The sequence below is a fragment of the Erigeron canadensis genome, chromosome 9 (genome assembly GCF_010389155.1).
Source record: "Erigeron canadensis isolate Cc75 chromosome 9, C_canadensis_v1, whole genome shotgun sequence".
Classification (NCBI taxonomy): domain Eukaryota; kingdom Viridiplantae; phylum Streptophyta; class Magnoliopsida; order Asterales; family Asteraceae; genus Erigeron; species Erigeron canadensis.
The window spans coordinates 10,110,251-10,137,126 of NC_057769.1; the positions used below are offsets into that span (position 1 = coordinate 10,110,251).

Below are 26,876 nucleotides of genomic sequence, written 5' to 3' on the forward strand. Positions count from 1 at the left end.
AATAATTATGAAAAGCTAGAAAGTGTTAAAAATTATAGGGAAAAATTATATTTAAGTTAATTATTTAATAAGATTTATTCTTTTATTGAAAAGTTAAAAAAACTATTTAGTGATGGATTTTTAAAAATTATAAGTTTATAAAACTTTTTCTACAACTGTTAATATAATTATAAGTTTTTAAAAATTATAAGTTTATAAAACTTTTTTATTCCATATTTTTTTATTTATAATTTTAATTATGATACATGTAAATTAAATTTTTAGGGTAATTAAAATTTTTAAATGGATAAGAAGTGGTTACACCAATAGTCTCTTATTAAATATAAAAAAAAGTTAGTTGCAAGATTAGTCCATGTGGTTTTTCCATTTTAGCAATGGGGGTTATTGTGGGGTGGAAAGTACATCAATACCCCCACACGTGCACACTTGACGACTACCTTTAATGGATCCGTCAAATTTGGACTAACTTTGCAAACAATTCTCAAAATAGGGACCCCATTGCAACAATTCTCAAATATGGACCCCTTGCTAAAATGTACAAACCACATGGACCAATTTTGCAATTAACTCAAAAATATAATATAGAAATGTAGATTAGCATCTAATAGTGGTTGGATAAAAATAGAATCAATGTTGAATAGTGCAATCTCTGTCTAGATTTTTCCCATTTTCAACTCTATGTATGTCGTCAAATAAGGCAGAGGGTAAGCCGACCTCAAAAAAAGGTATCCCGACTAGGACAAGTCGCCACGGAAAGTCTAATAAGACAAAAGTCACATCGAATGTCGTAGTCAACAGTAATAGTCGACAGACTGTTTTGTCTTATTGGACTTTCCGCGGCGATGTCGCCGCGGAAAGTCGAATAAGACAAAACAGTCTGTCGACTGTTATAGTCAACAGGAAAAGTCGTTGTCGATGTCGCCGCAGATAGTCCCATAAAGACAAAACCACACTGCAGATCAAACAATGTATTTTCAGTATATAAAGGCTTCTTCCCTTTCATTTTCAACATTCGCTTTCGTTTTCGTCTTCATTTTCAGTATATAAAGGCTTCTTCAAAACCACATTCGCTTTCGTTTTCAAAATACATTAATATATAAAATTACAACATTTTTACAACATTCGCTTCTTCCTGCAAGTCTTGATCTTCAGGTATGTATCTATGCATACATTTTGGTTTCATTTTACAATATATATCCGTACATACACTTATAATATAATTGTTTATATATAGTATAAAACTATTAATAATACATATCTATATTATTAGTAATATATGTCCATACTCTTTTCTACCTTTATATATCTATCTTACGTAAACATATGTATCTATCTTACGTAAACATATATATATTATGGATATAGATATAAATATTATGTCTAGCCAACTAGATACACCAACGCATTAAAAAACATCCATTCCAAGTTAAATACTTTTGAATAACAATAAATCTCTTCTGTTTACTTTGTTGTATTTTCAATCTTTATTATAATGGAGTCATTTTTTACTTCGCTTCCCGCCAAAATATGATTAATGTTACCTGTAAGTCGAAATTGTTTTGTTCTTATTTCAATCCTAGTCATTATGGAGCCAATTTACATCTGATGTACTAATTTTCATTTATGAATGATTGTTTTTTCAATTAAATTAAATCAATCAGATATGTTGGTGTTTTTTTTTTTTTATAAATGACGATAGTAAATCATTAACGAGAGTTATATTAAAATATGAAAAATCAATTGTGAATCATTGTGTATTTTGGACTTAATGTAAACAAAGCAAGAGTTGAAGGTTTACGAAAATCACGCCAAGCCTGTTTTTTAGTTTCTCTTTAAAACCAAATTTATGTTTTTGACCTTAAGTGCAGCCAATAAGTTATAGGTGGGAGCAGCCATGTTAAGCCCAAATCTTATACTTATGTGTAATTATGTACATAGTTATTGTACCGACTATATATATAGTATGGATATCATCAATAGTTACTAAAATAGACGTTGACTTGTTTTACTTGAATTGTTTCAGATAGATAGTTTGGAGGATATTTGGGCAGACCCAGAAAATGTACGTATTGAAGTGCCGGATGATGTGTTTGAGAGCCCTGATGCGGACGGGGAATTTGACTACGAAGATGGAGACTTAGAAACCGAGGAGGTGTTCGCTTATGTCGAAGAACTGACGGAGTGGGCTCAAAGAACAACAATGGGGTTGGGTTATGTTCTAGTCATACGGCAGTCGAACAAAAACAAGTTAAAGGTGGTCAATAAAGTGACACTAATATGTCACCACGGTGGACAACCCGATAAGAGGTCACTTGGGCCACCCAAACGGACCAACAAGATAGGCTGTCCCTTTACTTTGGAAGGCCGCCCCGAGTATGATGGTGGTTGGAGGGTAACTGTAAAGGACTAGAGACACAATCATCATCCAACTACTGATCTGCATGGGAATGCATACGCGAGACGGATGACGGATGAAAAAAAGGAATATGTGGGAAACCAATCGGATCGCGGTTTGTACCCACGTCAGATCCTGGTAAACCTCAAACTTGAATTTCCGGGAAACCTGACTCGAAGATGAGACATTACCAACTTTCTGAAATCGAGACGTAGGTCGGGCCAAGAAGGGCGTACTCCAATGCAGGTACAAACATCAAATTAGTGATTATGTACTACGTTGTTGGAAGTGACATATTTACTATATCTTGTTCACTTTTCGCATGTTATGTTCTCACTGCTGCAGGAGAAAAACTACTTTTACCAGTTTACTACAAATAGTAAAAATGGACGGTTGGAGAACCTCTTTTTCATGCATCCAACATCAATGACCCTATGGCGCGCATTTCCCTGGGTTATTGAAATAGACTCCACGTATAAAACCAACATCTACAACACGCCGCTAGTTGAGATCGTGGGCGTGACTTCAACGGGCAAGAGCTTCAGTTTAGCATATGCGTTTATTGTAAACGAGCAGGAGGCGAATTATCAATGGGTGTTACAATGTATCAAGCCCACCCTTGTTGAAGGCTTTGCCGTTCGTGTCGTTCTAACTGACAGGGAGCTGGCCCTGATGAGAGCATTGAAGGTTGTTATGCCGGGAGCGAAACAGCTGTTGTGTAGGTTCCACATATGGCAAAACATGTCCAAACACTACGAACTGACATTGCGGCTGAAAAATGTTGACATTGAACGGCTTAACGTCTGGTGGAAAAGAATCTATCAATCTCGGACTCTTGACGAGTTTAACTCCTACGAGAAGGAGTTAAAGAATAATCTGGAAGCTTTCCCTAGCGTATACAAGTACCAGAATGATAATTGGTTGTCCCCCGTACCGAGAGCAGTTTGTGTCATGTTGGGTCGATGAACACCTCAACTATCAGAACCACACCACAAACAGAGTCGAGGCCGAGCACCACCTGCTGAAGGAAGAGTTGAGGGGGAAATGCACATTTACTAAAATCCTGCAATGTGTTGAATCTGTCCTGATCGGTCAAGAGACAGAAATAAGGGGGAAACTGGGGTACAGCAAGGGAACCTTGTATAAACATAACTACAACTGTATGAAGGCCCTGTTGAGAGAGGTTTCACATAAAGCTTTGGACATCATGGCTGGTGAAATCGTACGCTTAGACAAACAACTTCAAAGACAGTTAAAAAAAATGCGGGTGCAAGGTTCAGTCTAGTTGTGGGTTACCATGTGCTTGCAAGATTGCCGAGTACATGCAGCGTGGTTAGTATCTTTTATTACCTTTTTTTTTTCATCATAAAGACATAATGTCATATACATATTGATATACAAAAAATGCAGAGACTCGTATTCAGCCGAATGTGATAGACCCGTTTTGGAGAAAGCTTGACTTAACACCGGTGACATGCGTAAAAGACGGAAACGATGTAGAAGCTGTACATGAAGTCGTAGGTAATCTTACCAATTTCTTGGTTGAGCAACCCAAGGCCCAACGGAAACATTGGTTGTCGAAGATAAAGGACATGTTTAAGCCGGGTAAGACACAAGTGAAAGATCCTCTCATTCAGAAGAGTACACGCGGAAGACCAGTCGGGTCGAAACAAAAGCCGCCAAAGGTAGACCAATTACATCATATACTTTATTGGTAATTAAAGAAAAAACTAATAAATACCTGATTTTAAGTAATTCTTTTTTATTAATGGTGTAGGTGCCCGATCTGAACAAAAACCCACCTGGGCTTCGGAAATCCAAGACTAGCCGACTAAGACCTGAAGAGCTCCCCATGACTCCTCCCTTCACCGACCCTTACTCCGAAGCGTCCACATACAGAGACACGCAGCCCGCCAGACAAAGTGAGTATGCGCCCACCCAATCACGGTTCGCGAGCACACCTGACTTTTTGGATGACCCGCAGGGTGTGCGACACAATATGTACGAGCCGTCTCAATCATGTCATGTCCCCGAGACACGAAACTTCTTTGGGGAGCCCTCCCAATCTTCTGGGGTCAACGAGACACAAAATTTCTTTGGGGACCTGTTCCCATCCTTTGGGGACCCGTCTCAAGCCTATGGGGTCCAGTATGAGCAGCCGTATGCCTACTTTGTTGATGACTTGTTCCGGGCACCACCGACACAACCTACGTATGCACCTGTATATTCCCCAATGATGGTGCTAGAGGCAGAGTCAGAGGCTAGTTGGGTTGGGTATGTTGCGGAAGTGAGGAACGCCAGGCTGTCTCAAAATTACGCATGGGCACTAACAGAGTTACCAGCGTACATTCGACCTTACGTTGTAGGCGCACAGAATGTCGATGGAGATGGTAGTTGTGGATTTCGAGCTACCGCTGTTGCTTTGGGGCTAGACGATGGATATGGTTCGGAGTGGGTTCGTACGCATATGCTCGATGAGTTTGAATCTGACCTCGATGGGTACATTCGAATGTATGGGCCCGAGGGCCCACGCATATTAGAGGCGCTACGAACATCTTATTATAAAAATTGACGACCCAAAGACCATTGGATGAGTAAAGTTTTTTTCCATATCCTCCTGGCCAATAAGCTGGGTATAATAATCAACTGCATAAGCCTACGTGACTCCCGCACAGTGTTCCCGATGCAAACTGGCTTGGATCAATTACGGTTGGCTCAACCGATAACTATTGCTCTTGTAAGTCGAGAATCCCATTTTATTGCAGTTGAATTAGCAGGTGAGTACCCAATGGCTTACAAGAATCCAGAATGGAATTACTATGCAACCCCCGCTGCGCGTGCAGTGGCATCAATGTACACACATATTCCCTCCTATTGTTATTTAGGGAATATGTATTTGTAAACACAAGTAAATATTTCATAACAAGTTACCGCATATCGGTCGGCATACTGAGATGCCGACTCCCGACCGTGGGTCCCTGCAAGTTTTTGGAGGGCCCGGTTATCCTTGTTGGTCTTGGCCCTTTTCACACGGTCTTCTCTCTGGTAGTAGCGCAACAAAGCGGACCAGTCCTCCGGCTCCATACCCTCAGGAACAGCTCCCTCTAACTCCGCAATCTTCTCTAAACCCCCCTTATGATCGAAGTGGGTTGATTTGAATCCGCTTTTCCAGTTTCGATACATATGTTGCGCATCAGCCTTGATCATATTGTCAAATGCTCCTTGTATGGGATCATTGGGGTCCAAATCGATGAAGTGATCCAATTTGAACCGTTCCTGCAATTTTTAAGTAATAGTTAGCGATATATCAAGTTTTTACAAAAATATCAATTTAAGAATATAATATTATAGAGATTGTACATTTAAGGCTGGGACTAGGAACGCCTTCTCCTGCGTCGGCACATCTGACCATGAGTCGTAAGTCATAGGGACCCCACTACCACGAATCAATGTCCCTATATAACTCTTAAACATAGACCCCGAATCCCCCACTGCGTGCCACGTCTTAAACCTTTTCGTGTCAAAATCAACTTCAAGCCGACCATGTTCTTGAAACTCTTTCTCCAGGTTTAGTGCCTTGTTCTTCCCCCGACCTTTTTTAGGTGCTACAAAACAAAAAAAATTACCGCATGTCACATGAAGTCCATAAATAATATATATATATGTATATATATATATATATATAAACACAATATTTCTTACCACCGCCCCCGGCACAACCCCAAATTTTTCGCACCCACGATTTACGTGGTGGGTTGTTACCACCATCCCCACCATGAACTGTAGCCATTTATACTGTAAATTACAAAAAATACCCATATTAATAATACATACAACAATACGATAATGGTAAATTGTCACATAATTCTTTATACTATTTACAACATCTGTTTAAACTCAACAATTATACGTATTTTTTGAAAGTTATAATTTCATATACTTATAATTTCATATATTTATTTATACTTATTTCTTATACTTATTTAAACTTTTTTTTTTCGGTACTTAAATTTTGTTATATTTTCTACAAGCAAAATATATATATATATATACATCATGTTATAATTATTTTTATATATACTTTTTATATTTCATTTTTTAAGTACATTTTATACTATTTACAACTTATGTTTTTATTACTTTTATACGTATATTTTTAAAGTTAAAATTTATATATTAGTGTAAGCTTGTTTTATATTTCTTTTTTCGTACTTAAAATGTTACATTTTCTACAACATTTTTATAGTTACTTTTATATATATCTTTTTATAGTTATGTTTATATATACTTTTTATACTTCATTTTTAATATACATTTTTCATAAATTACAACTTAGCTTTTTATTACTTTTATACGTAAAAGTTATAATTTTATATACTTATTCAAACTTGTTTTATACGAGTAATTTTTTTTTCCGTACTTATATTTTGTTATATTTTCTACAAGTATTTTATATTAATTTTTTAATACCTTTTTATACTTAGTTTTATATATATCTTTTTATAGTTATTTTTTATATACACTTTTTATACTTCATTTTTAATATATATTTTATATAAATTACTCTAGTTATATATATATTTTATTTATTTATTTATTTTTATTTTTTTATACCTTGTGTTTTATATATTTTTTTAAGATTGTCAAAACTTGATTTTTATACTTATATAATCAACTTTTATACTTATTTTCATACAAATTATTTCTTTCTATATAATCATTTCTACCTATCTTTTATAACTTTTTTCTACATAATACTTTATTTTTTGTACAAATTTTTTTCTAACAAAGTTTTTCTTAAACTATTGGGGATTTTTGACAACACTAACATATTAACACTAACAATTTGTACCAATAACACAAGAATAACAACAATTACAAACCACAAATCTTAACACATCAATTTACAATACTAATAATCCTAACAAATTTATAAAAAAATCAAACATAAACATATACCAAAACTATAAAAAACAAATTAAAGCAAACAAAAAAGGGTAATGATCAGAAAATACATACCAAAAATTGGTGTACGCCGGAAATAGTCGCCGGAAAAATTGACGACGGCCGGAAAAGTGACGGCCGGTTTTGAAGATAGGGTTTTGGTTTGAGATTTGTTTGGTATTTAAAAGAGAGGTGGGGATGGTGGTAAGCAAAGTCGCTGCGAAAAGTTGGCCGGAATTAATGGAAAATATGGGGTGAATTTTTGATTTTTGAGAGGGTTTTGGGGTTTTTTTTTTGGTGGAAGTCGACAGAAAAAGGAAGGCAATGGAAGAAAGAAAGGGGGTGAAGTGATAAGGAGAGGATGGAGGATAAGGGGAGGCAACGGACGGTCTAATTCGAATCGCGGTTTTCGAGATAACTTTCCCCGGCGATGTCGCCGCAGAAAGTCTGGTCAAAGTCAGCGTGTAATTAATGCTGGTTGTTGGCTGCCAGTTTTGTCCTATTCGACTTTCCGCGGCGACATCGCCGGGGAAAGTGATTGGTCGGCTTACACTTTATTCCCTGGTGGGGGTACGCGTGGTGTCAAATAAATGTAGTTGTTGCACATTGCTGAGATTCACTTGAATGCAACAGTCAATTATTTGTACCGGTCAGTAAAGGACACAATACTGTGAAAACTATCTAATCAATTTCATTGCGAGTCAATATGGTAGGTTTATCAATTAACAGAAAACTCCAATATACATTTAGTCCAACTTAGACAGAGATAAATGCGCTTTTGAGGGCTTCCAAGTTTTGTTGCGTCAAAAAGACAACCAAGAAGACCTAAAGGGCCCGCTAGCAAGTTCCAACAGAGTGGATCACTTGCAAAGTAACGTAAGTCGGCAAGTCGCTTTTGTGAGATCACTTGCAAATAAGTTGCAAATCACTTTTATTTCGTCGGACATTTAGGGACTTCCCGTCGGCTTTTTGTGAGATCACTTGCAAATCACTTTTATTTCGTCGGACATTTAGGGACTTCCCGGCGGCTTTTTACAACATCAAATGCTCTCTCGATATCTTTTTGTGCCGACTCTCGCTCTTTCCTAAAACATTGTTTTTTCCATCTACTGGGTCAGTGTAAGTCTTCATGAAAGTTGCATATTCCTGTTATAAAAGTTTGCGTTTGAAATAAAAGAGGCTATAAAGTAAAAGAAACATATAAGTAAAAAAATATATATATGTGTATAGACTTTTCTTATTTTGATAATTATTATTTTTTTTTTTTGCAAGAACCATGAGAATTCTCAAATTATGTATTGGATCACATGTTTTTTTTTTCATTCACATGTGAAATGATATAAAAAAGTATGTTGTAGAAGAAACTTTTTTAACAACCTTCAAAATAGTCTTTTGTGAACTTATGAATGAATTGAATATGTTTACTTTTTTGTTTACATGTGAACAAACGACTATATATAAGGTTTTGAAAAAAAATTGCTTCTGCAACTTACCCTATATTTTTATAGCGTTTCACATGTGAATGAACAAAAAAAACATGTGATTCAATACATAATTTAAGAGTTCTTAAGGTTCTTTCAAAAAATTGGTTATCAAAATAAGGGTCTCTTATGTATGTGTGTATATATATAAGGGTTGAGTATTATAAAACAAATATTAGAGTAAAACAAATAAGAGAATATGTTGAACCTTAGATCATGGTTAGATTGATACACGAAGATTCACGAAACAATTGATGTACGATGATTTTCATGATCCATGGTGATCTTTAGTTAAAAAAAATTTATTGTTTTATTTGTTTTACTTTAATAATTATTTTATTTTACTTATAACCTATATATGTGAAGAAAAAAAAAAAGAGCATCCATTGTATGCCAGCTGGGTGTATGATAAGTTAACTCAGTATGATAAGTTAACTCAGTAGGATACAGAATGTAAGTAATATGCATGTGAGGGCTTAAGTATAGAGCTCTTGACTTCCTCTTATTTATGTATGCACGTGCAAAATCATGAAACTTTGCGTATTCTGCTCGCCGAATTCTTGTAATGCATGGATGGATCTAGCAAATCCATGGAGCTATTCATAAGTCTCCATGATGAAATATATATGGCTACACTAATTTGGTATGATTGACAATGCACATTTAGAGATTGTTAAGTTGCCATGTGCCTGTTTTCTCTCCCAAAAGAGTCCAACCTATCAAATGCTGTTACCAGCCCTTTTCCCTCATCAATACCTGTTTTTTGCCGACAAGGATTTTTGGGCAGGTATACAAATATTGCAGATGTTTGTTCTCGATACAAGTTATGTGAGGCAGGGAGGGATATGATAACAATTCCCATTGTCCATGTATCATTTGATGGGCAACATGGTTATAGCTTTCAAATAGTTATCTATTTAACTGCAAATGATCCACAACGCTCATATAATTTGAAGTATGTTGTTTCATAATAGCCTACCACATTATGTGTTAATCCGTTTGGTTAATTGGTGCAGATTGATCATATCTACTACAGTAACTGGTTTTGGCTCATTGGTTGTTGAGTTGAATGTTAAATCCAAATTAATATGAATTCCATTAAAAATTCATTTTATCTCTCAATAAAAAAGGTATAAAGTTTTCTTTTTTTATATATTAGTTTTGTGTATTAATGTTTAAAGTTACTACTGTCACTCAAATCAAGGGTCTTAATTGTTATCAAAGAATGGGAAAACAATCCTAATTGTTATCTAAATTATCATAGGACAAGTATTGAAATAAACTTATCTGTGTTATGGCCCCACATCATAATTAAAAACATCTACGTGAATGTTAAGTACGGGATCACAAGTATGTTTATATTTTAGTTATTAATTATCTTTCATAATAATATTACATTATTGGTGCAACTGATTTAAAAAAAATTCTATAATACAGAATGACTACGACAAACATTTCTAACAATATGTCTCAACTAATAATGACAATAACGAACCTGTGATTATTGTACTATTACTTGCAAAATATATCTTCAAAACTATAAACTTTTATAACTTAAATGTATGAAGAACTAATATTGATAATATCATAAGCTCGTGTCCAGTGTTGAATTCGGGTCTAAAATCTAGCTTATTGGCTAAAACTCGGAATTCGATAATGTGGATCGATTGAAAAATAATTTAACCAATGAGTCAAGTTTAGACTTCATTTATACTTGTATTAGAGTAAAGGCCCAATGAGTTTGTAGGACCAGTGATGCAATTCCAGGTGGGCCAGTGCTCAAATCCTATGGCTGCTAGCCTGCTACAATGCTGCATAGTACATAACTAGCTGATGAAAGAAATCTTATATCGAATTGTGTTGTCTATAGTTATCTTTTTGGTTCCATACCTTCACAATTAGGATACTGAAAAAGCATTATATTTGGGTTTCCCTACAACCTCTCAGTTTCATCCCAGCAGTCTTTGGAACATGCTGCAGTGTAACAAATGTAGAGACAAATAAGAATTACTTTTACTTTTTACTGTTGAAAATAAACTGTGTAATTATTTAGAAATTTGATTATACTATATATAAGTAGTGCACTCCCCTGGTATTATATGTAAATAATACCAGCAAATTTTTTGTCCCCGGGTGTTGCCCCGAAAAACATTACGTAACATGTAAATATGTAGAAAATTATATAAAATGAAATTTTTGTGCACTACAAGAAATCAGCAAATTTCCACTTCTTCTTTCACATGTATAGCGAAAAGAATTGGGACGAGAGCCCACTGCCCCTGAGCATTTTAGTCAAACCCGCCAGCATAAGAATGACAATTATCGATAGGGAGGCAGAAGCAACTTGAGTAAGATGACTTTTTAATATTAATAATGGGATATGTGTTATCCATTTTTTCCCTTATTGCTGAAGCTAATTACCAGATCACACTTACAACAAATGGTGGTGCAGCTTGATTTCACACCTTGACTCCTTAGGGTTAGCAACTTAGCATATGTTAGTTTGTGCATTTCCGAAGCACAAAACGGTTCCTGGAACATACCCGGATAATTGTAGTTGGTTTCTCGAGCACAAAACAACTAAGTTACTGCCCTAATCAAAATTTTACATTAGTATAGTTGCAGACTTCAGTTAGAAAATGTGTTTGTGTCTGACTGGTTGAGCAAATGAGCATTACTCTTCTTTTCACATTAAGCTTTTTAGGCATGCTGGCAAGAGAATCGTTTTCAATATTACTCATTAAAACAAACCTTTGATTGCATCTGCTGTGTTTCACCACGTACCCTCCTTTTCATGGTTTTGTGACTGTTTCTTTGGTCTCCAGTGCTTTCATGTATACAGTTGCATCAAGCAAGGAAAAATGTAGCAGCATATGCTCAATTATGGATTAATATGGCTCACGCAGTTGCACATAGAGGTATTGATATGATTAAGAATTTTAACGGTAACTTAACTACATAGAAATATCTTACACAAATATTAATAAAAAGGTATATCACAACGAAAAATAAACTGTTTTATCTTGCTTAATCTTAAATGTATTTTAGAACCGAAATGAAGTAAAGAAAAATGAAACTTTGTTGCCTGAAGTTGAAAAAATAAAAGTATAAAAAGTAAATAGAACAAAACTTTGTGTGAAAAGTAGAAGAAATAAAAGTGATGTGGCAAAAAGTAAAATGACAAAAACTTCATAAATTTATGTGATAAAAAGTAAAGAGAATGAAACTTTCGTGACAAAAGTTAAAAAAACAAATGTATAAAAAGTAAATAACACAAAATTTCGTGCAAGAAATAGAAGAAATAAAAGTTATTTGACAAAAAGTAAAAGTTTAAAAGTTTCCGTGATAAAAAGTAAAAAGAATGAATTTTTGTGGCAGAAATTAGAAAAATAAAAGTTTAAAAACTAAATAAAACAAAACTTTCGTGCCAAAAGTAAAAGAAATTAAATTTATGTGACAAAAAGTTAAAAGTTTCTATCATAAAAAGTAAAAAAAATAAAACTTTCGTGGCAAAAGTTAGAAAAACATATGTTTAAAAACTAAATAAAAGTAAACTTTTGTGCTAAAAGTAAAAGAAATTAAAGTTATGTGAAAAAAGTTAAAACGTTAAAGTTATGTGGCAAATATTAAGAAACCTAAAGTTAAAAGGTTAAATTTAGCTGATAGAGACCATTGTTGTGACAAATTTAATGATAGAGACTATAATTGCAGGAAAAAATTAACAGCTGTTAGCTGATGAGGACCATTGTTGCAACAAATTTAACGACAGGGACTAAAAGTGTTAAAAATGTGTTAAATTTATGTGACAAATATTAAGAAACCTAAAGTTAAAAGGTTAAAGTTATCTAATAGGGACCATTGTTGTAACAAATTTAACGACAAGGACTATAATTGCAGGAAAAACTTAATAGCCGTTAGCTGATGAGGACCATTGTTGCAACAAATTTAATGACAGCGACTAAAAGTGTTGAAAATGTGTGGTGCACGCAAACCGATTCATGCTTTTTAGTATATATAGTAATTGGGAAATGATAAATCTACAACAATTTTTAGCTTTCCACAACAATGTTTGCTTTATATAGTTGTATACTGTGCAGTATAATGTATACAGTTGTTGTAAATGGCAAAAAAATTGTTAGTATATATATCACTACCCATAGTAATTACAGTATAGAAAGTTTGAAATGCATAATAATTTTGGGTGGGTCATCGACATCTATCTAAAGCCTCCATGTGGCTACGATACAGGTTACGTTTTCTTGAATTGTGGTTTCACAAGTCACAACTTTAGCTGTTTTACCTAATGAGGTGGTAAAAAAAAAGTTTTTAAGACAGTTTGCTATTTCAAAGATAAGTAAGCCAAAAGACTGTATCCAAAGGCAAAAACCATAATTCTCGTCGCGTTTGGTTCACAGAATTTGATGGAATTAGAATTAAATTCCATTCCTTAGTGCGTTTGGTTGCACAAAGAAGAGGGAATCTCATTCCATAGGAATGTAAACATTTCATCATTTGATGGAATCTCTATTCCTTGGGGATGGAGGAAGAAATTTCATTCCTTCCATCACTTGAATTTTTAAAAAATTAAAAACATTCCGTCAAATTGCATTCTTCCAAATTCTAATTCCTTTGAAAGATTTCATTCATTCCCAAAACATTCTGTGAACCAAACGCGTCCTCAAAGTTGTAGCTTCCTTCAAACCACTGTTTAACTTTAGGGAAATAGATATTTGTATCTCAACACAGTACTATTTTCTGAATACAATATACAAGTTATTAAAGCACATATGTAATAGATTGATCAAAACTTCTAGTACCATCAATTATTAGACAGACGGTTTCATACTTAGTTAAGTTCTTTCAAATTTGGTTAGCAATTCATCCCATTTAATTAGTATCATGACCATATTCTGAAGCTTGGTAATTAACCAAATCTGCCAAGCAACAATCCTAACCAGCGTGGTTGGATCAACCCTTGCCTCTGGAGATAAAGGTCATGGGTTCGATCCTCATTCCATGCAAAGGTTGAAGGGCCGTATTGGGGCTCAAAACCCGCAGAAGGCGACACTGAGCAGTTACTTGCCAAACAACAATCCTCCACAGACCATCGGCCTTTCCTATTAAATGGTTTATACAACAACATACACGCCTTCCATACTTTGGTAAATGCACATGCCGAGTAAATAATTATGTTCTTATACTTTTTCAATTTCCACAACCAAATTCTAAACAATAGCTTAGTGAATCTGAATATCATTTTTCACAGTTATATATTTGCATAGGAGACATATAAATCAGCAAGTGTTATTAGTTATTGTGAATTTTAACGTCGTATACTGTACCTAGTTATCAAACCAAACTCACAAAGCTACAAACTGATTGACTACAAGTCAACTAGAAAGTTAAGACCACACACGTCATTTTCCAGTACCAACAACCCACTAATTTCCAAATGTTGACCATAAATTTTCAAATTTCAAAAGGAAAGTTATACGCATGTTCATTTTCCATAGACCTGGCCGGGATATAGTGTCTTACGCAATACGACACGATCACAAGTAGGTACGAACATGTTAATGTTAAACATGAAAATGACACGATAAATAATCGTGTCAGCTTTTCCAAACACAAACACGGCACGACATGATATATAACAGGTTAGACGATAAGAAACATACAAAAAAAAACTTATTAACAAAAATCCTAAATTTAAACCAACGAACCTGAAACCCGCTAAGAAACCTATTAAAGACACGATAAGAAACCCGGTAAAAGACCTGTTAACATATCTTAACGGATATTATCGTGTCTTAACAGGTTCGTTAGCAGGTTGCTTCATTAGGTACATATATACACACATATATATTATAGGTCTTAATAAGTCTTTTCATGTTGTCGGACCTGTTAAGACACTGTCACCTTGTCGTGTTAACGTGTCGGTATCAGAAATCGTCAGCTTTAATTTTCAACAATTATTCTATATTAGTTTTCATTTTAAGTTTTTTTTTTTAATTCTTAACGTTAACTTTATATTAAGTTACATAACAATAACTATATAAAAATTATTCTAATCATACACCTTGCATGAAAGATCGAGGAAATTGAACTAACAACAAGGAATGTAAGATAACGCATTATGACTCTTAAATCATACAATGAAAGATCTTGTAACTAATGACAAAAAAAATGTAAAACTAAAACAAAACAATTAAGAAACTTAATTTACCTCAGCTCTAAATAGGCGACTAAAATCGTGGTTAAAAATTCTAACCAAGTGAAAAATTCTATGTAAATAATACTAAAACGTACATTACACACTTTGTTAAATATAGAGTTTTAAGTTTTACGATTTTCACTTTTGATTAACTTATTGTTGTAGAAATGTAGAAGTCAATATTTAAATTTCTTTTGTTTGATGTAACATAATTGATCAACTCGTCCAAAACAACCATTTTCTCCTTTCTATATAAACCCCGCGTTCACAAGCTTTTGATACCACATTCAAAGCACTTATAATTACCTTAAGCAAACAATCTCATACATAATTATTTTTTCTTGTAATAAAATAACTAATGGCATCCAAGTTCATGAAGTTGTCATTCGCGGTGGCGTTGGTGGTGGTTTTAACGACTTTGTTTACACCCGAGGTGGAGGGGGTGACATGCGGTGAGGTTGTGAGCGCTGTAGCACCGTGTCTAGGGTACTTAAGGAACGGTGGCGCTCCACCATCTGTATGTTGTAGTGGGGTTAGAGGGCTTAGAAATAAGGCGAGAACTACGGGTGATCGTAAGACCATTTGTAATTGTTTAAAGGGTGCTTCTTCTTCTTACAAGGGTGTTAGTGGGAATTATGCTGCTAGTCTCCCTGGTAAATGTGGTATCAACTTTCCTTACAAGATTAGCCCCTCCACAGACTGCAACAGGTATATATATATAGTTATAAATCTATTTCTTTCCTTATAGTTAAAAGTACTAGATTTTAGACCCGTGTCCAACACTGGACACGGGATTTACGATATTAACAATATTAGATCTCCATACATTTAAGTCATAAAAGCTTATAATTTTAAAAAAACACGGTTTTAAGTGTTATATTTTGCAAGTTGTAGTTTAATAATCATAGGTTCCTCATTGTCATTATTAGCCTAGACATATTGATAGAATTGTTTGTCGTAATCATTCCATAAGGCACATGCTATAATAATTTCTCTATTATAAAATATTTTGAAACAGATGTACTCATAATGTGATATTATTAGAAAAAATAATTAAGAATTAAAATATAAACATATTTGTGATCCTGTACTTGACATTCAAGTATATGTATTTAATAATGATGCACGTTCATAACACGCATATGTTTATTTTCAATCGCTTGTTCTATGATAATATGATAACAATTAGGATTGTTTTTATATTCTTTGATAACAATTAGGACTATTCTAATATTTGTTAATAAGTAATTAGGTTTTCAAATTATTTTTTGTAAAAAATATTTCATATGTTAAATTTTTTTTATTTAATTAAATGATTGTAAATTTTAAAAAACTTTCTCAAATTGATGGCTAAAAATAAATATAAATAAAGTATTCAGGGCTAAAAAAGGTAAATTATTGATGAAAAACAAAAAAGTGTAAATTAATGAGAATTTTTCTACAAATTAATATAAATATTAATATAATAATATATTTGAATAATGATTATTAGGATTTTTAACTTGTAGTTTATCTAGATGATGATATCATCAAAAGTCAATTTGATGAAATCGAACGATGTGATTGGTTAATTAGTCATTAGTTCAACTGTCTTATAGTATATATTAAGATAAGATTACTCTATATATATGTTCGTTTCTAAGTTATACTTTTATTAAGGAGTATCGGTCATGGGCGGCTTTGAGATCGGCAAACCCGACCCATTCAATTCTCTGGGCTATTTTATATATATATATATATATATAGTGTTTTAATCTAGTGAAAACACTCTAAAAATGAAAACGTGTAAACAAATTCATTGACATATGAACTAATTAATTTATACATAATGTTACATGTTTTTAACAGTTTTTTTTTTTATTTTCTTATAAACTTTTATTATGTTATACACGTAAATGAAGTCATTCACACATGTGATCTAATAAATATTTTAAAATTCTGTAATAGTTATTATTATTTAAAACTAGTTGAATTGTAATGTAAGCCCGGCCAGTGCCTTGCCCAATTCGTATGGGGAACTTGAATCCTTATCACCAGTTGTGATGTTGGGACTCTGGGCCGGACTTGTTTTTTTAAGTTTTTCTATTTATCTATTTTTTTTTCTTTGATTTAATTATGCAGGATCCAATGAGGTAGCCATGATTGATATGATGAATCACAAGTCAAGCTACGATGCATATGAACATCTATACCACGACAATAAAGTTCTAATTCCGGCTTAGGAGATTAAATAAGCACTTTTCTTTATAATTGGTGCATGTATTTGAAATTTAATCATCATGATTTCATCCTTTGAAATCTTGGACGATATGATGTTTTAGAAGAGTTATATATTCTATATATGTTATAAAATAAGTTATGGGGTGTTATAATCCTATTGTTCACATATCCTATTGTATGAAGACAACAAATTAAGTTGGTTTAAAATGAGATAGATACACGAAACATAGATTATTCATTATAGTAAATAGTTTACAACTCTCATACCCGATCATTAGTGGCCATTTCCGGCCCCTTTAGGAGTGTCTATAAATTAGTTAATGCTTTAATGTAATCCCATGATTGTTATTAGACTATAAAATGGTTTAGATAATATAATGGACGTCCCATGAATTATTAGTGGAGCCTAAAGCAAATTAAAATTTGAGAATTGGCCTTTTGTTGCAGATAATGTATTAAATTCAGGATTTTTTTTGTTGTTTTGGTCTATGTATATATACGGATTGGATATTTATATATAATTATTATTATAATAATTATGAAGGCTTAAAGAATTTAGACTTAAATCACTACCTTTAGCAACGTTACTCTTGTTTGGAAGACAACAGAGTTCTTTTAAACATTTGCTTGTTTTGAACACGAATGTAAATTTATCTAGTAAGGTACCAATGAATTGAGAAGAAGATCCGATACGAAGAGCACAATAAAACTTTAAATATTCTTAATTGATCGATCAAAGCCGAGTACATGATTAATAAGAACAAGACAATATATTAATACAGAAAGGGACATAACTGAATGTTAACATCCTCATTTTTTTTTTATTAGTACTAACATACAGAAATACAACACATACGGAATCTCATTGCTTAATCTTGCTCGATCTTCGTACTCCAAAAATTTACTGAACCCTGCATTCCAATTCACAATCTACACATTAGCAAACTAGAAGTAATTCAAGTTTATTTCTAAGGATATGTTTAGCAAAACTCGTATAATAGCATTCCACAATTTAAAAAAAAAAAAAGGAAAAGAAGTAGAACTATAGTTAGGTTTATATAATGACATACGTACATATTTTTGATTTTTAACCAGGACCAATGTGGTCTGGTGGTTAGGCGTTCTGTTTTTTAAAAAATGCCACATATGATAAATATCTCGGGGGTTGTTAGGAAAACTGTCAAGAACGGTCATTAGGATTTCCTTACATTTGAGTAAAAAAGTACTCTATTTCTGAGTAAGCCCAATGGAGAAATCTCATCCGTTTATACAATCAACACTTTCATCATTACAAATAGATTAGTGGGTCAGGCCCAAATGAATGGAAATCTATTCGTATAGGATTATAGGGTGGTTAAATACGTATGTCCTAATAAAAAAGGTTGTACAAAACATGTACCATCAAGATATATACTTTGAAATGGATATAAAGTTGTACCATTAGTTAAACTTTATATTCTATTACATTCTCTTTATGGAAAATTCGTTATATGAAAAATTGAGTGCTTGATTTTACGGATATAAACCAAGACTATATATTCTATTACATTCTCTATATTTTAAAATTACAACATATAGAATTAGTAGACTTACTTTGAGCAATCGGTACTCGGGCTGATCTTGTATGGAATTTTGACACCACATTTAGAGGGGAGACCAGCGGCATTGCCTCCGTTTATACCAGGGAAGGCATTATAAGCATTCTTTATGCAACCACAAGCGGTTTTCCTGTCTGCGGGAGTTCTAGCCGCATTGTTTAGTCCTCTAACACCGTTACAACAATTTGCGGGAATTGGCCCGCCGCTCCTTAGGTAGTTCAAGCAAGGAAGCAAATTGCTTGTCACCTGACCACAGGTGATAGCTTCTGCATGTGGTGCTAACACCACAATGCACGCCACCACCATACAAGCTATCTTCATCAACACACTCGCCATTGTTGTAATTAATTATTGGTTTTAATTTTTTTATTCAAGGGATTGTAAGGTGTGGTTTTGTGAAGAGAAAGGAGTGGAGTGTAGGGTGTTTATATAGACCTAGCCAAAGGTAAACCATACCATTTCTCATTATACTATAAACAAATGTATTTTACCCAAGGGGACAAATTTGGACAATGTTGTGGTACATAAATAATAATACTAAGTGATCAATAAACGAATATAATCTTTTATCAAAGGTAAGGAACAAATATTGGATTGTATGTTCACAAAGAAATATATAAACAAGAGTAATTTGATAAAGGATTTTGTCGACTTCATTTTCATCGGTACGAAACTTGGCAAATAGCTAACCCATATATATATTAAAGAATTTTTCGTCTAGTGGTTTAAGAGAAAGGTAGGAGACTTTTCGTTTTTGATCTCATATTCAAACCTAAACCTGGTCATGAGAATTTAATTACAAAATTAGGGTACCACCTTGCGATTGTTAACTTGACTTAATAAAACGATATGGGTACCCACGCAATGCGATGACGGTGGCGGCAACGAGTGGTGATGGTGGTGGTAGTGGTAACAATGTGGTTATTAATCTAAAAATAATTTATGTAAATAGTAGTGTGGTTATTTTATGTTTAAGGATGTACCTTTTGTAAATAATTTTATTAAGAGTATTATAGAGATATTAAATGAAAATATTTAAATTGAATAAAGAAAGATAGTTTGTCTAAATATGGTTGAAAAATATTTTAAGAATATATTGGGTAAATTTAATGTGTGCGTTAATAATGTTTTGAAAATTAAGGTTATTTTGAGTATTTTAAAGATATAAAGTTGAAAATAAGGAAGAGTAGTTTGTTTTATAATAAAGTATAGATACAGATTTGTCGTCCATTAAATAAAAGATGATCCATACTTAACATAAATTTCCTAAAATCAACAAAAGTAATATGTGAAAGTTACAATTGCCTCAAGTAGTTAATTAATCACTTATGTACTTTTTAGTTAGCTCAAGTGGTTGAGTATCTGCCTTACAAGCAGGAGGTTTTGGGTTCAAGACTTGAGATGTATATAGGAAATCTTTTTATGAAGTCTTAGTTTGGGTATACCCAGCTTCAAGTCTGATGAGCCAGGGCTTACCCCTATTGATGGTCGTGCCTTCGGGCGGATTAGTAGGGGGTTTTCCCCCCATCTGGTATTTGAAAGAAACATTTCTACTTCGAGGGAGCTCTATAACGCGAATCCGGTTAAGACAACGTATGTTAGACCTCCCGCTGTCGAATCGCGACACAAAGTTCTCAAGCGAAATTCACCTTTCAAAAAAAATACAAATATAATAAAAAAATAAAAATAAAATTAATCACTTGTCAAAAACAAACGGTCGTGGTTATGAATTTTTTTTTTTTTATGTATACTTTTTTTTTCATATACTTTTTTTTTTTTTTGTAGAGTGAAAGTGTGAAACCATGACAATTGAGGTATGGCCATATGGGGGAGTTTAGTATGGGTAGTTGGCAGTTGGGCTCCCACAATTTATGAGACAATTATTACATAGGTCCTACAGTACAGGAGCAATGCTATTGAATAGATCTACCACAGCCTTCGCGAGCGTTTTTCAGAAACGTTTTAAAATAACTATTTACCAAAATTTAATAAAATTCATGTCACAATAAGTGGAGCTATATGAGAACTAGTGGGTATTCAACTTTTTTTCCACCAACATAGAATTTAATATAATTTTTCATCCAAAAATAAATATATATGACTTTTTTCAATCGGCCTCTTCTAATTAGGCAATCAGCACATTTGATACCAAATTCTGGCTGTGCATCATAATAGTAATTCTGTATGAAACTAGTATAATTCAACGCCCGCGTTGCGGACTATAATAATCGTAGTTAAAGAATTTACACTGGTCATCTCATAATCTTTGGGCGTTGTCTTGAAAAAGATAACGACACATCAAATTTACAAATCATGGTTAATAAGGAATTTATGTAATAAAAAGTAAAGTGACTAAAACTTTCGTGGCAAAAGTTAGAAAAATGAAATTTTTAAAAGTAAATTTCGAGCCAAAAGTAAAAGAAATAAAGTTATGCGACAAAAAGTAAAAAGGTTAAAAGTTTCGTGCCAGGAATGGAAAAAACTTGTCGAAAATTTATAAAACAAAAGTTATATAGTAAAAAGTAAAATAATGAAACTTTCGTGACAAAAATTAGAAAAATAAAAGTATAAAAATTAATTAAAACAAAACTTTCGTGCAAAAAGTAAAAGAAGCGAAAGTGATGTGGCAAAACTAAAAGGGCGAAAACATAAGTAAATTTATTGTGATAAAAAGTAAAAAGAATAAAACTTTCGTGTCAAAAGTTAGAAAAATGAAAGTTTAAAAACTAAATAAAACAAAATTTTCGTGCGAAAAGTAAAAGAAATAAAGTTTTGTGACAAAAAGTAAAAAGGTTAAAAGTTTCGTGTAGTTGATAAAAGTTATGTGGTTAAAAGTAAGATAATGAAACTTTCGTGATAAAAGTTAGAAAAATAAAAGTATAAAAAGTAAATAAAACAAAAATTTTTTGCGAAAAGTAAAAGAAACGAAAGTGATGCGACAATAAGTAAAATGGACGAAACTTTAGTAAATTTATGTGAACAAAAGTAAAGATAATGAAACTTTCATGGCAAAAGTTAAAAAAATTAAAGTTTAAAAACTAAATAAAACAAAACATGCGTACGAAAAGTAAAAGAATTAAAGTTATGTAACAAAAAGTAAAAAGACAATTTAAAAAAAAAAAACAAGCAGGCTGGCAAACAGTTACGCAGCTACCTGACAGCCAGGTTCACTGTTCTATCACTTTTTACAGTTCGTCTTTAGTTCCTTACTAATCTTTTCATATATAAAGATGAAGTACTTTCCTAAAATTTTGCTAAAAAAATCTTATTTGTTGAACAAAATTAAATAAACTAAGTAATTCTAATCATTTTATAGAGACCAAAATTCACGTTCACTCTTACCATTAATTATAGATCCCCAATTGCAAAATCAAGTTTTATCTTCCATCAAATTACTTTTGATTTTTAAATTAGTATTTTTTTTAAAAAAATTTGAAGATCTTTCAACATACTTGGATAACAATTAATCTCAAAATCCTTTTATTAATACACACTTACATATGTGAGAAGTGAGACTCGAACTATAATAATCATGATAGATTCTCTGACCTTACTAATGAGTCACAAACTCTATTGGTTAATATAAATTTTTTTTTTTGTTATTTGATCATATTTTGAATTCATTATCAATATCTTTCTTTACCATGGACATTTGGATTTTTCCATATTTTTTATGCGTTGGAATAAACTTTAATGGTATGTTATTATAAATGTTTACGTAAGATCAGTTAGCTATTTGTTGATATACGAAATTTAACATTTACATTACAAATGCCATAACTATAATGTTTTATCTTAATATCACGGGGATAGTTTATATTTATAAAAGTTATCTTAAATTACCTGGATTTTACCCGGGTGCTTAAGCTAGTATAGGTATATAATATGTGTTCGGGTTGAAATTTGTCTGTCTGGGAAGTTGCTTGCATAGTGTAATCGTGTTTTATTTTGTGGGTAGCCCACACAGCCCTATGGAATATGACGGGCTCATAAAGTCCAGCCCAACAGTTTTTAACCCATTTGAGGATAATAGGCAGATTTACACAACATACTACATGAGTAATAATGGGATATCACGGGCCTGAAAAGTATAGCCCAACAACTTTCACCCATTTGAGACCAGATTTACACATGGGTAAATTACTAACAAACACTCATGATCGACTTCTTATACGAGTTCTCCATATGATCAGTTGCCACTTGCCAGCTAGAGATGAGCATATATATGATCCGAAAACCCATGGTAGACCCGCCCACACCCGACCCAACAGATAGGATAACGGACCGGGTCACGGGTTTGATTTTGTTACACTGCCGGGTTTTGGGTTGGGTCGGGTTGGACCGGGTTTTGACCAGTGCTCATGTCTATTGCCAGCTACCACACGGTCGACCCAATAGTTTTGACCCATTTGACTTTTCTATCTATTAAAGATTTGAGATGAATGGCTACACAACAAAGTAAGTAAGTAAGTAACTGTTCAGTGTCATCTTTCGTGAGTTTTGAGCCCCAATACCTCGAAGGTGTATGGGGGAGGTTAAGATGTAGGCAGACCTTACCACTAGCTATGTAGAGAGGCTGCTTCCAGTTTCTACCTAAATGGTAGAAAAGACCCTCCAACCTTTGCATGGGATGAGGATCGAACCCATGACCTCCGTCTCCAGATGAATGGCTACACAACATACATAGCTAATTTACACACTCCTGTCTCATATCTCCATCAGAGTTGTAGCTCTCGTTTCGAAATTTGGTAAAGGAGCAACATCTGAGAGTACAAACTGGTTCAGTCATGGTCCCTAGGAACAGACTCGAATAGATCTGAGTTGTAGCTCTCGTTTCGTTTTCGAATATATGTTTATACACTTGAATTTATTCTAATAAAATTCAGTTTTAATTCGTAAGTACACATTTTCCCTACAATTTTCCCTACAATTTTGTATACGCGAAACTGTTTTAATTCTAAAACCTTTTTTACAAATTTTGATTACAAAAATGTACCTGCAGGCGTAAACTCCATAACCATTATATATGTTTTCAAATTTTATATTTACAGCTAATTGTGTTTACGGTTTTGTCTTTTGACAGCTTTATTTTAACAACTAACAAGTTTATAGTTTTAACAGCTTTGTGTTACTTTTTACAGTTTACAACTTTAACAGCTTACAGTTTTCCTGATTATAAAATTTAACAGCTTAGTAATTTTTTCTAACATGCAGCTTTCATTAATTTACTGCTTTTGCTTTAATAGCTAGTCTTTGTTCTACGACCTTTATTCTACTACAGTTGAATGTTTCCGTACGTCTTCCAGCTTTAATTTACGGCAATCCATATATATTGAGTATTTTTTTCAGTTTACAACAACATTTTTAAATTGTTTCAGGATTTCGCCATAGTCTGGATTGGGTAAGTACATGCAATGGTTCCAAGAATTCTTTAGAAATTATTGATAGATAGGAATCTTGATACATTTCCTTGTTATTTTAGGTTAACACAACACTTAAATCCTTATCCATCAAATTCCTTTATCGGTCACATTCACATACATATACTTAAAGTTGCTAGTAAAGATAGAGATATAACGAGCATTATTTATAACCGAAGACATTACGGATCAAAGACACATATGAAGTCATACACGTCTTCAATGAAGAAGAGGACACGATGCCCTAGCTGCCTACCTTCGGTATTATATATATGAAGTTATTATATAAATATATATGCTTCCAATCTAGCTTCAAGGATCAACACATTAGATCTTTCTTTCATGCGTAGATAATTTCAGCCTTACCGTATCCTGCCAAAATTAAAATATACTTTGAAATACAAGCATATTTTCCACCCATTAATGAAATCGTAATTAAGCGATTTAAAGTATTTCTAAAAGACAAATATATAGTTGAGTATTATTTTAATTAAGTACGTTAATAACAGACATTTGAAAAATGAGTGGTTGAGATGAATTAAATTAATTAACGTATCTAGATTGTACATACTTGGTGCAATCGGTGCTAGGGCTGATCTTGTAAGGAACGTTAACACCGCATTTTCCAGGTAGACCGGCTGCTTTACCCACATCGATGCCGGCGTTGGAATTGTAGATTTTTTTTAGGCAATTACAGGCAGTCTGACGAGCCGGGGTTGAGTTTGCAGCATTATTAAGCCCCTTAACACCAGCACAACAAGCAGGTGGCAAAGGACTACCTTTTTGTAGGTAAGGTAGGCATGGTATCACACTGCTTGCAACTTGACCACAAGTAAGAGCCTCAGCAAAGGGCGATATGACAACCATATAAGCTACCACTATACATAAAACCATCATTCTAGTGCTAATTCCCATTTTACTAGCTAGCTAGTATATATATGTATATATATATATATATAATAACACTTATTACCTTGTATGTATAGATGTTGGTGTAAGAAACCATGGCCTATGGTACTTATATATATAGTACGTGGGGTTTTGCATGTGTACGTTAACGTCTGGCTAGCCCGGTTGACATGGACTGGAGTAAGTGAGTGAGTGTGAGTGCACGGTGGAAATTAAACAATTGGTTGGTTAGAGTTGAATGTCAATATTAATATAACATTTATTTTTGATGTTTGCTCTTTCCTAACTATGGGTTTAATTAAATTGAACTTGTACTTTTGTTTGTTATCCATTTTAGTGTTTATGTAACTTGAACTTGTTACTACTTTTGTTTATTATATATACATATTAATTAGTGTAGACGTACACCATGCTAGTGTAATTGGAGTCAAATCCACCACCAATTCTACCACGACCTAAACAGAATGCAAAACCTTAGTTAGGGTCTACTAGACATATAACATGTATTACAAATTTTATTTTAAAGAGAAACATATCGCGGCTTATGGCTACTAGACCTACAAAGGGTCATTGATCATCATTTTAATTTTTTTTTTTTTCATCTTGAAACTTTTTTGTGTTCATCGTATGATTAGGAGGTTTTTTTTTTAATTGAACGAACACCCGTTGGAAGAAATGAAAGTCACTAACATTAATAACTCGGAAAAAAATGGAAATATACATGAGACTTGGTTAGTTACGTACTTGTAGGCATATACATAGTCCGTGTTTTAAAAATGAGATTTAATTGCAAGCTAGCATATATAGTGGGTTTGGTTTCTGCTGATTCTATGAATCTTTATTTTGCACTTCTGCATATTAGGGGCGCCTCTTTCCGCTCCGGTAATGGCCATTTGTAATTGTCTAAATCTTGTTATAAGTAAAGTTCAGGGTCCAAGTTGTAAACTTGTAATAGTTTAAAGCTATATTTAGGAGATATTTGCAGTTAGCTTATAGTCCAAGGGTTTGTTATGTAAAATTTAGGAATTAAGTTTAAAGAAGGGTAAATAACAAAAATCATACCTAAGATTTGTTCGAAACTATACTGGTCATACCTACAATTTAAAAATTACGTGAGTCATACCCACTGTTGTCAAAAACTTACACTAACCATACCTATCAATGACGGTCGTCTATTTGACCATTAAGTCAAGTCACGTGTCATGCATGTGAGGTATCAAAACTGTAATTTCGTGCATACTTCAAGTACTATCCTTATAATTCACTATAAAAATAATTATTAAGAATTTTAGAGACCTTTTTATTTATACTTCATTTATTAAGTTGGGTAGATATGACATTTATTATGAAACAATAATTTTTATAATGAAAAGTATATTGAGAAAAATAGTTGATACAAGAATGCATTTATTATTAAACATGTAATTATTATTTTGTTATATGTGTATAGTGAATATAACAAGGATGAGAATCATCAAAACCACAAAAATTTTCACTTTTATATTATTATTATTATTAATTTATGAGTTATTCCTTTTGATAAAAACCTATTTAAAAAATATAATCTAGAAAGCAATATAAATTTTTCGTATGGTTTGTTGATATCCCCTTCAGATTAGAAGGGTAAAGCAATATTGAATAATCGTTATATATCTCAAAGTTAGCAATTTGTAGTATTTTGTGTTTAAAGTTCCA

General features: G+C 33.0%; 3 protein-coding genes across 3 annotated transcripts; 1 reads left to right on the forward strand and 2 right to left on the reverse strand.

The window, feature by feature from the left end:
* The first annotated feature begins 15,295 nt into the window (after nucleotides 1-15,295).
* On the forward strand, nucleotides 15,296-17,420 carry LOC122581669 (non-specific lipid-transfer protein 1-like). The gene is made up of 2 exons (XM_043753916.1): nucleotides 15,296-15,742; nucleotides 17,156-17,420. The coding sequence occupies exons 1-2, from the start codon at nucleotides 15,393-15,395 to the stop codon at nucleotides 17,163-17,165; spliced, it is 360 nt and encodes a 119-aa protein (XP_043609851.1). The 5' UTR covers nucleotides 15,296-15,392; the 3' UTR covers nucleotides 17,166-17,420.
* Nucleotides 17,421-17,958: 538 nt separating this feature from the next.
* Nucleotides 17,959-19,265, reverse strand: LOC122582087 (non-specific lipid-transfer protein 1-like). The gene is made up of 2 exons (XM_043754439.1): nucleotides 18,848-19,265; nucleotides 17,959-18,165 (listed from the first exon to the last, which is right to left on the reverse strand). Exons 1-2 carry the CDS (start codon nucleotides 19,186-19,188, stop codon nucleotides 18,156-18,158), a joined length of 351 nt encoding a protein of 116 aa, XP_043610374.1. The 5' UTR covers nucleotides 19,189-19,265; the 3' UTR covers nucleotides 17,959-18,155.
* A 5,005-nt stretch (nucleotides 19,266-24,270) lies between these two features.
* Nucleotides 24,271-25,255, reverse strand: LOC122582434 (non-specific lipid-transfer protein-like). The gene is made up of 2 exons (XM_043754823.1): nucleotides 24,844-25,255; nucleotides 24,271-24,644 (listed from the first exon to the last, which is right to left on the reverse strand). The coding sequence occupies exons 1-2, from the start codon at nucleotides 25,185-25,187 to the stop codon at nucleotides 24,635-24,637; spliced, it is 354 nt and encodes a 117-aa protein (XP_043610758.1). The 5' UTR covers nucleotides 25,188-25,255; the 3' UTR covers nucleotides 24,271-24,634.
* Nucleotides 25,256-26,876: the final 1,621 nt, after the last annotated feature.

Bases quoted from the DNA above. Each gene is read 5' to 3' on its own strand.
- LOC122582087 (XM_043754439.1), bottom strand. From the start codon at position 19,188: ATGGCGAGTGTGTTGATGAAGATAGCTTGTATGGTGGTGGCGTGCATT.
- LOC122582434 (XM_043754823.1), bottom strand. From the start codon at position 25,187: ATGGGAATTAGCACTAGAATGATGGTTTTATGTATAGTGGTAGCTTAT.
- LOC122581669 (XM_043753916.1), top strand. From the start codon at position 15,393: ATGGCATCCAAGTTCATGAAGTTGTCATTCGCGGTGGCGTTGGTGGTG.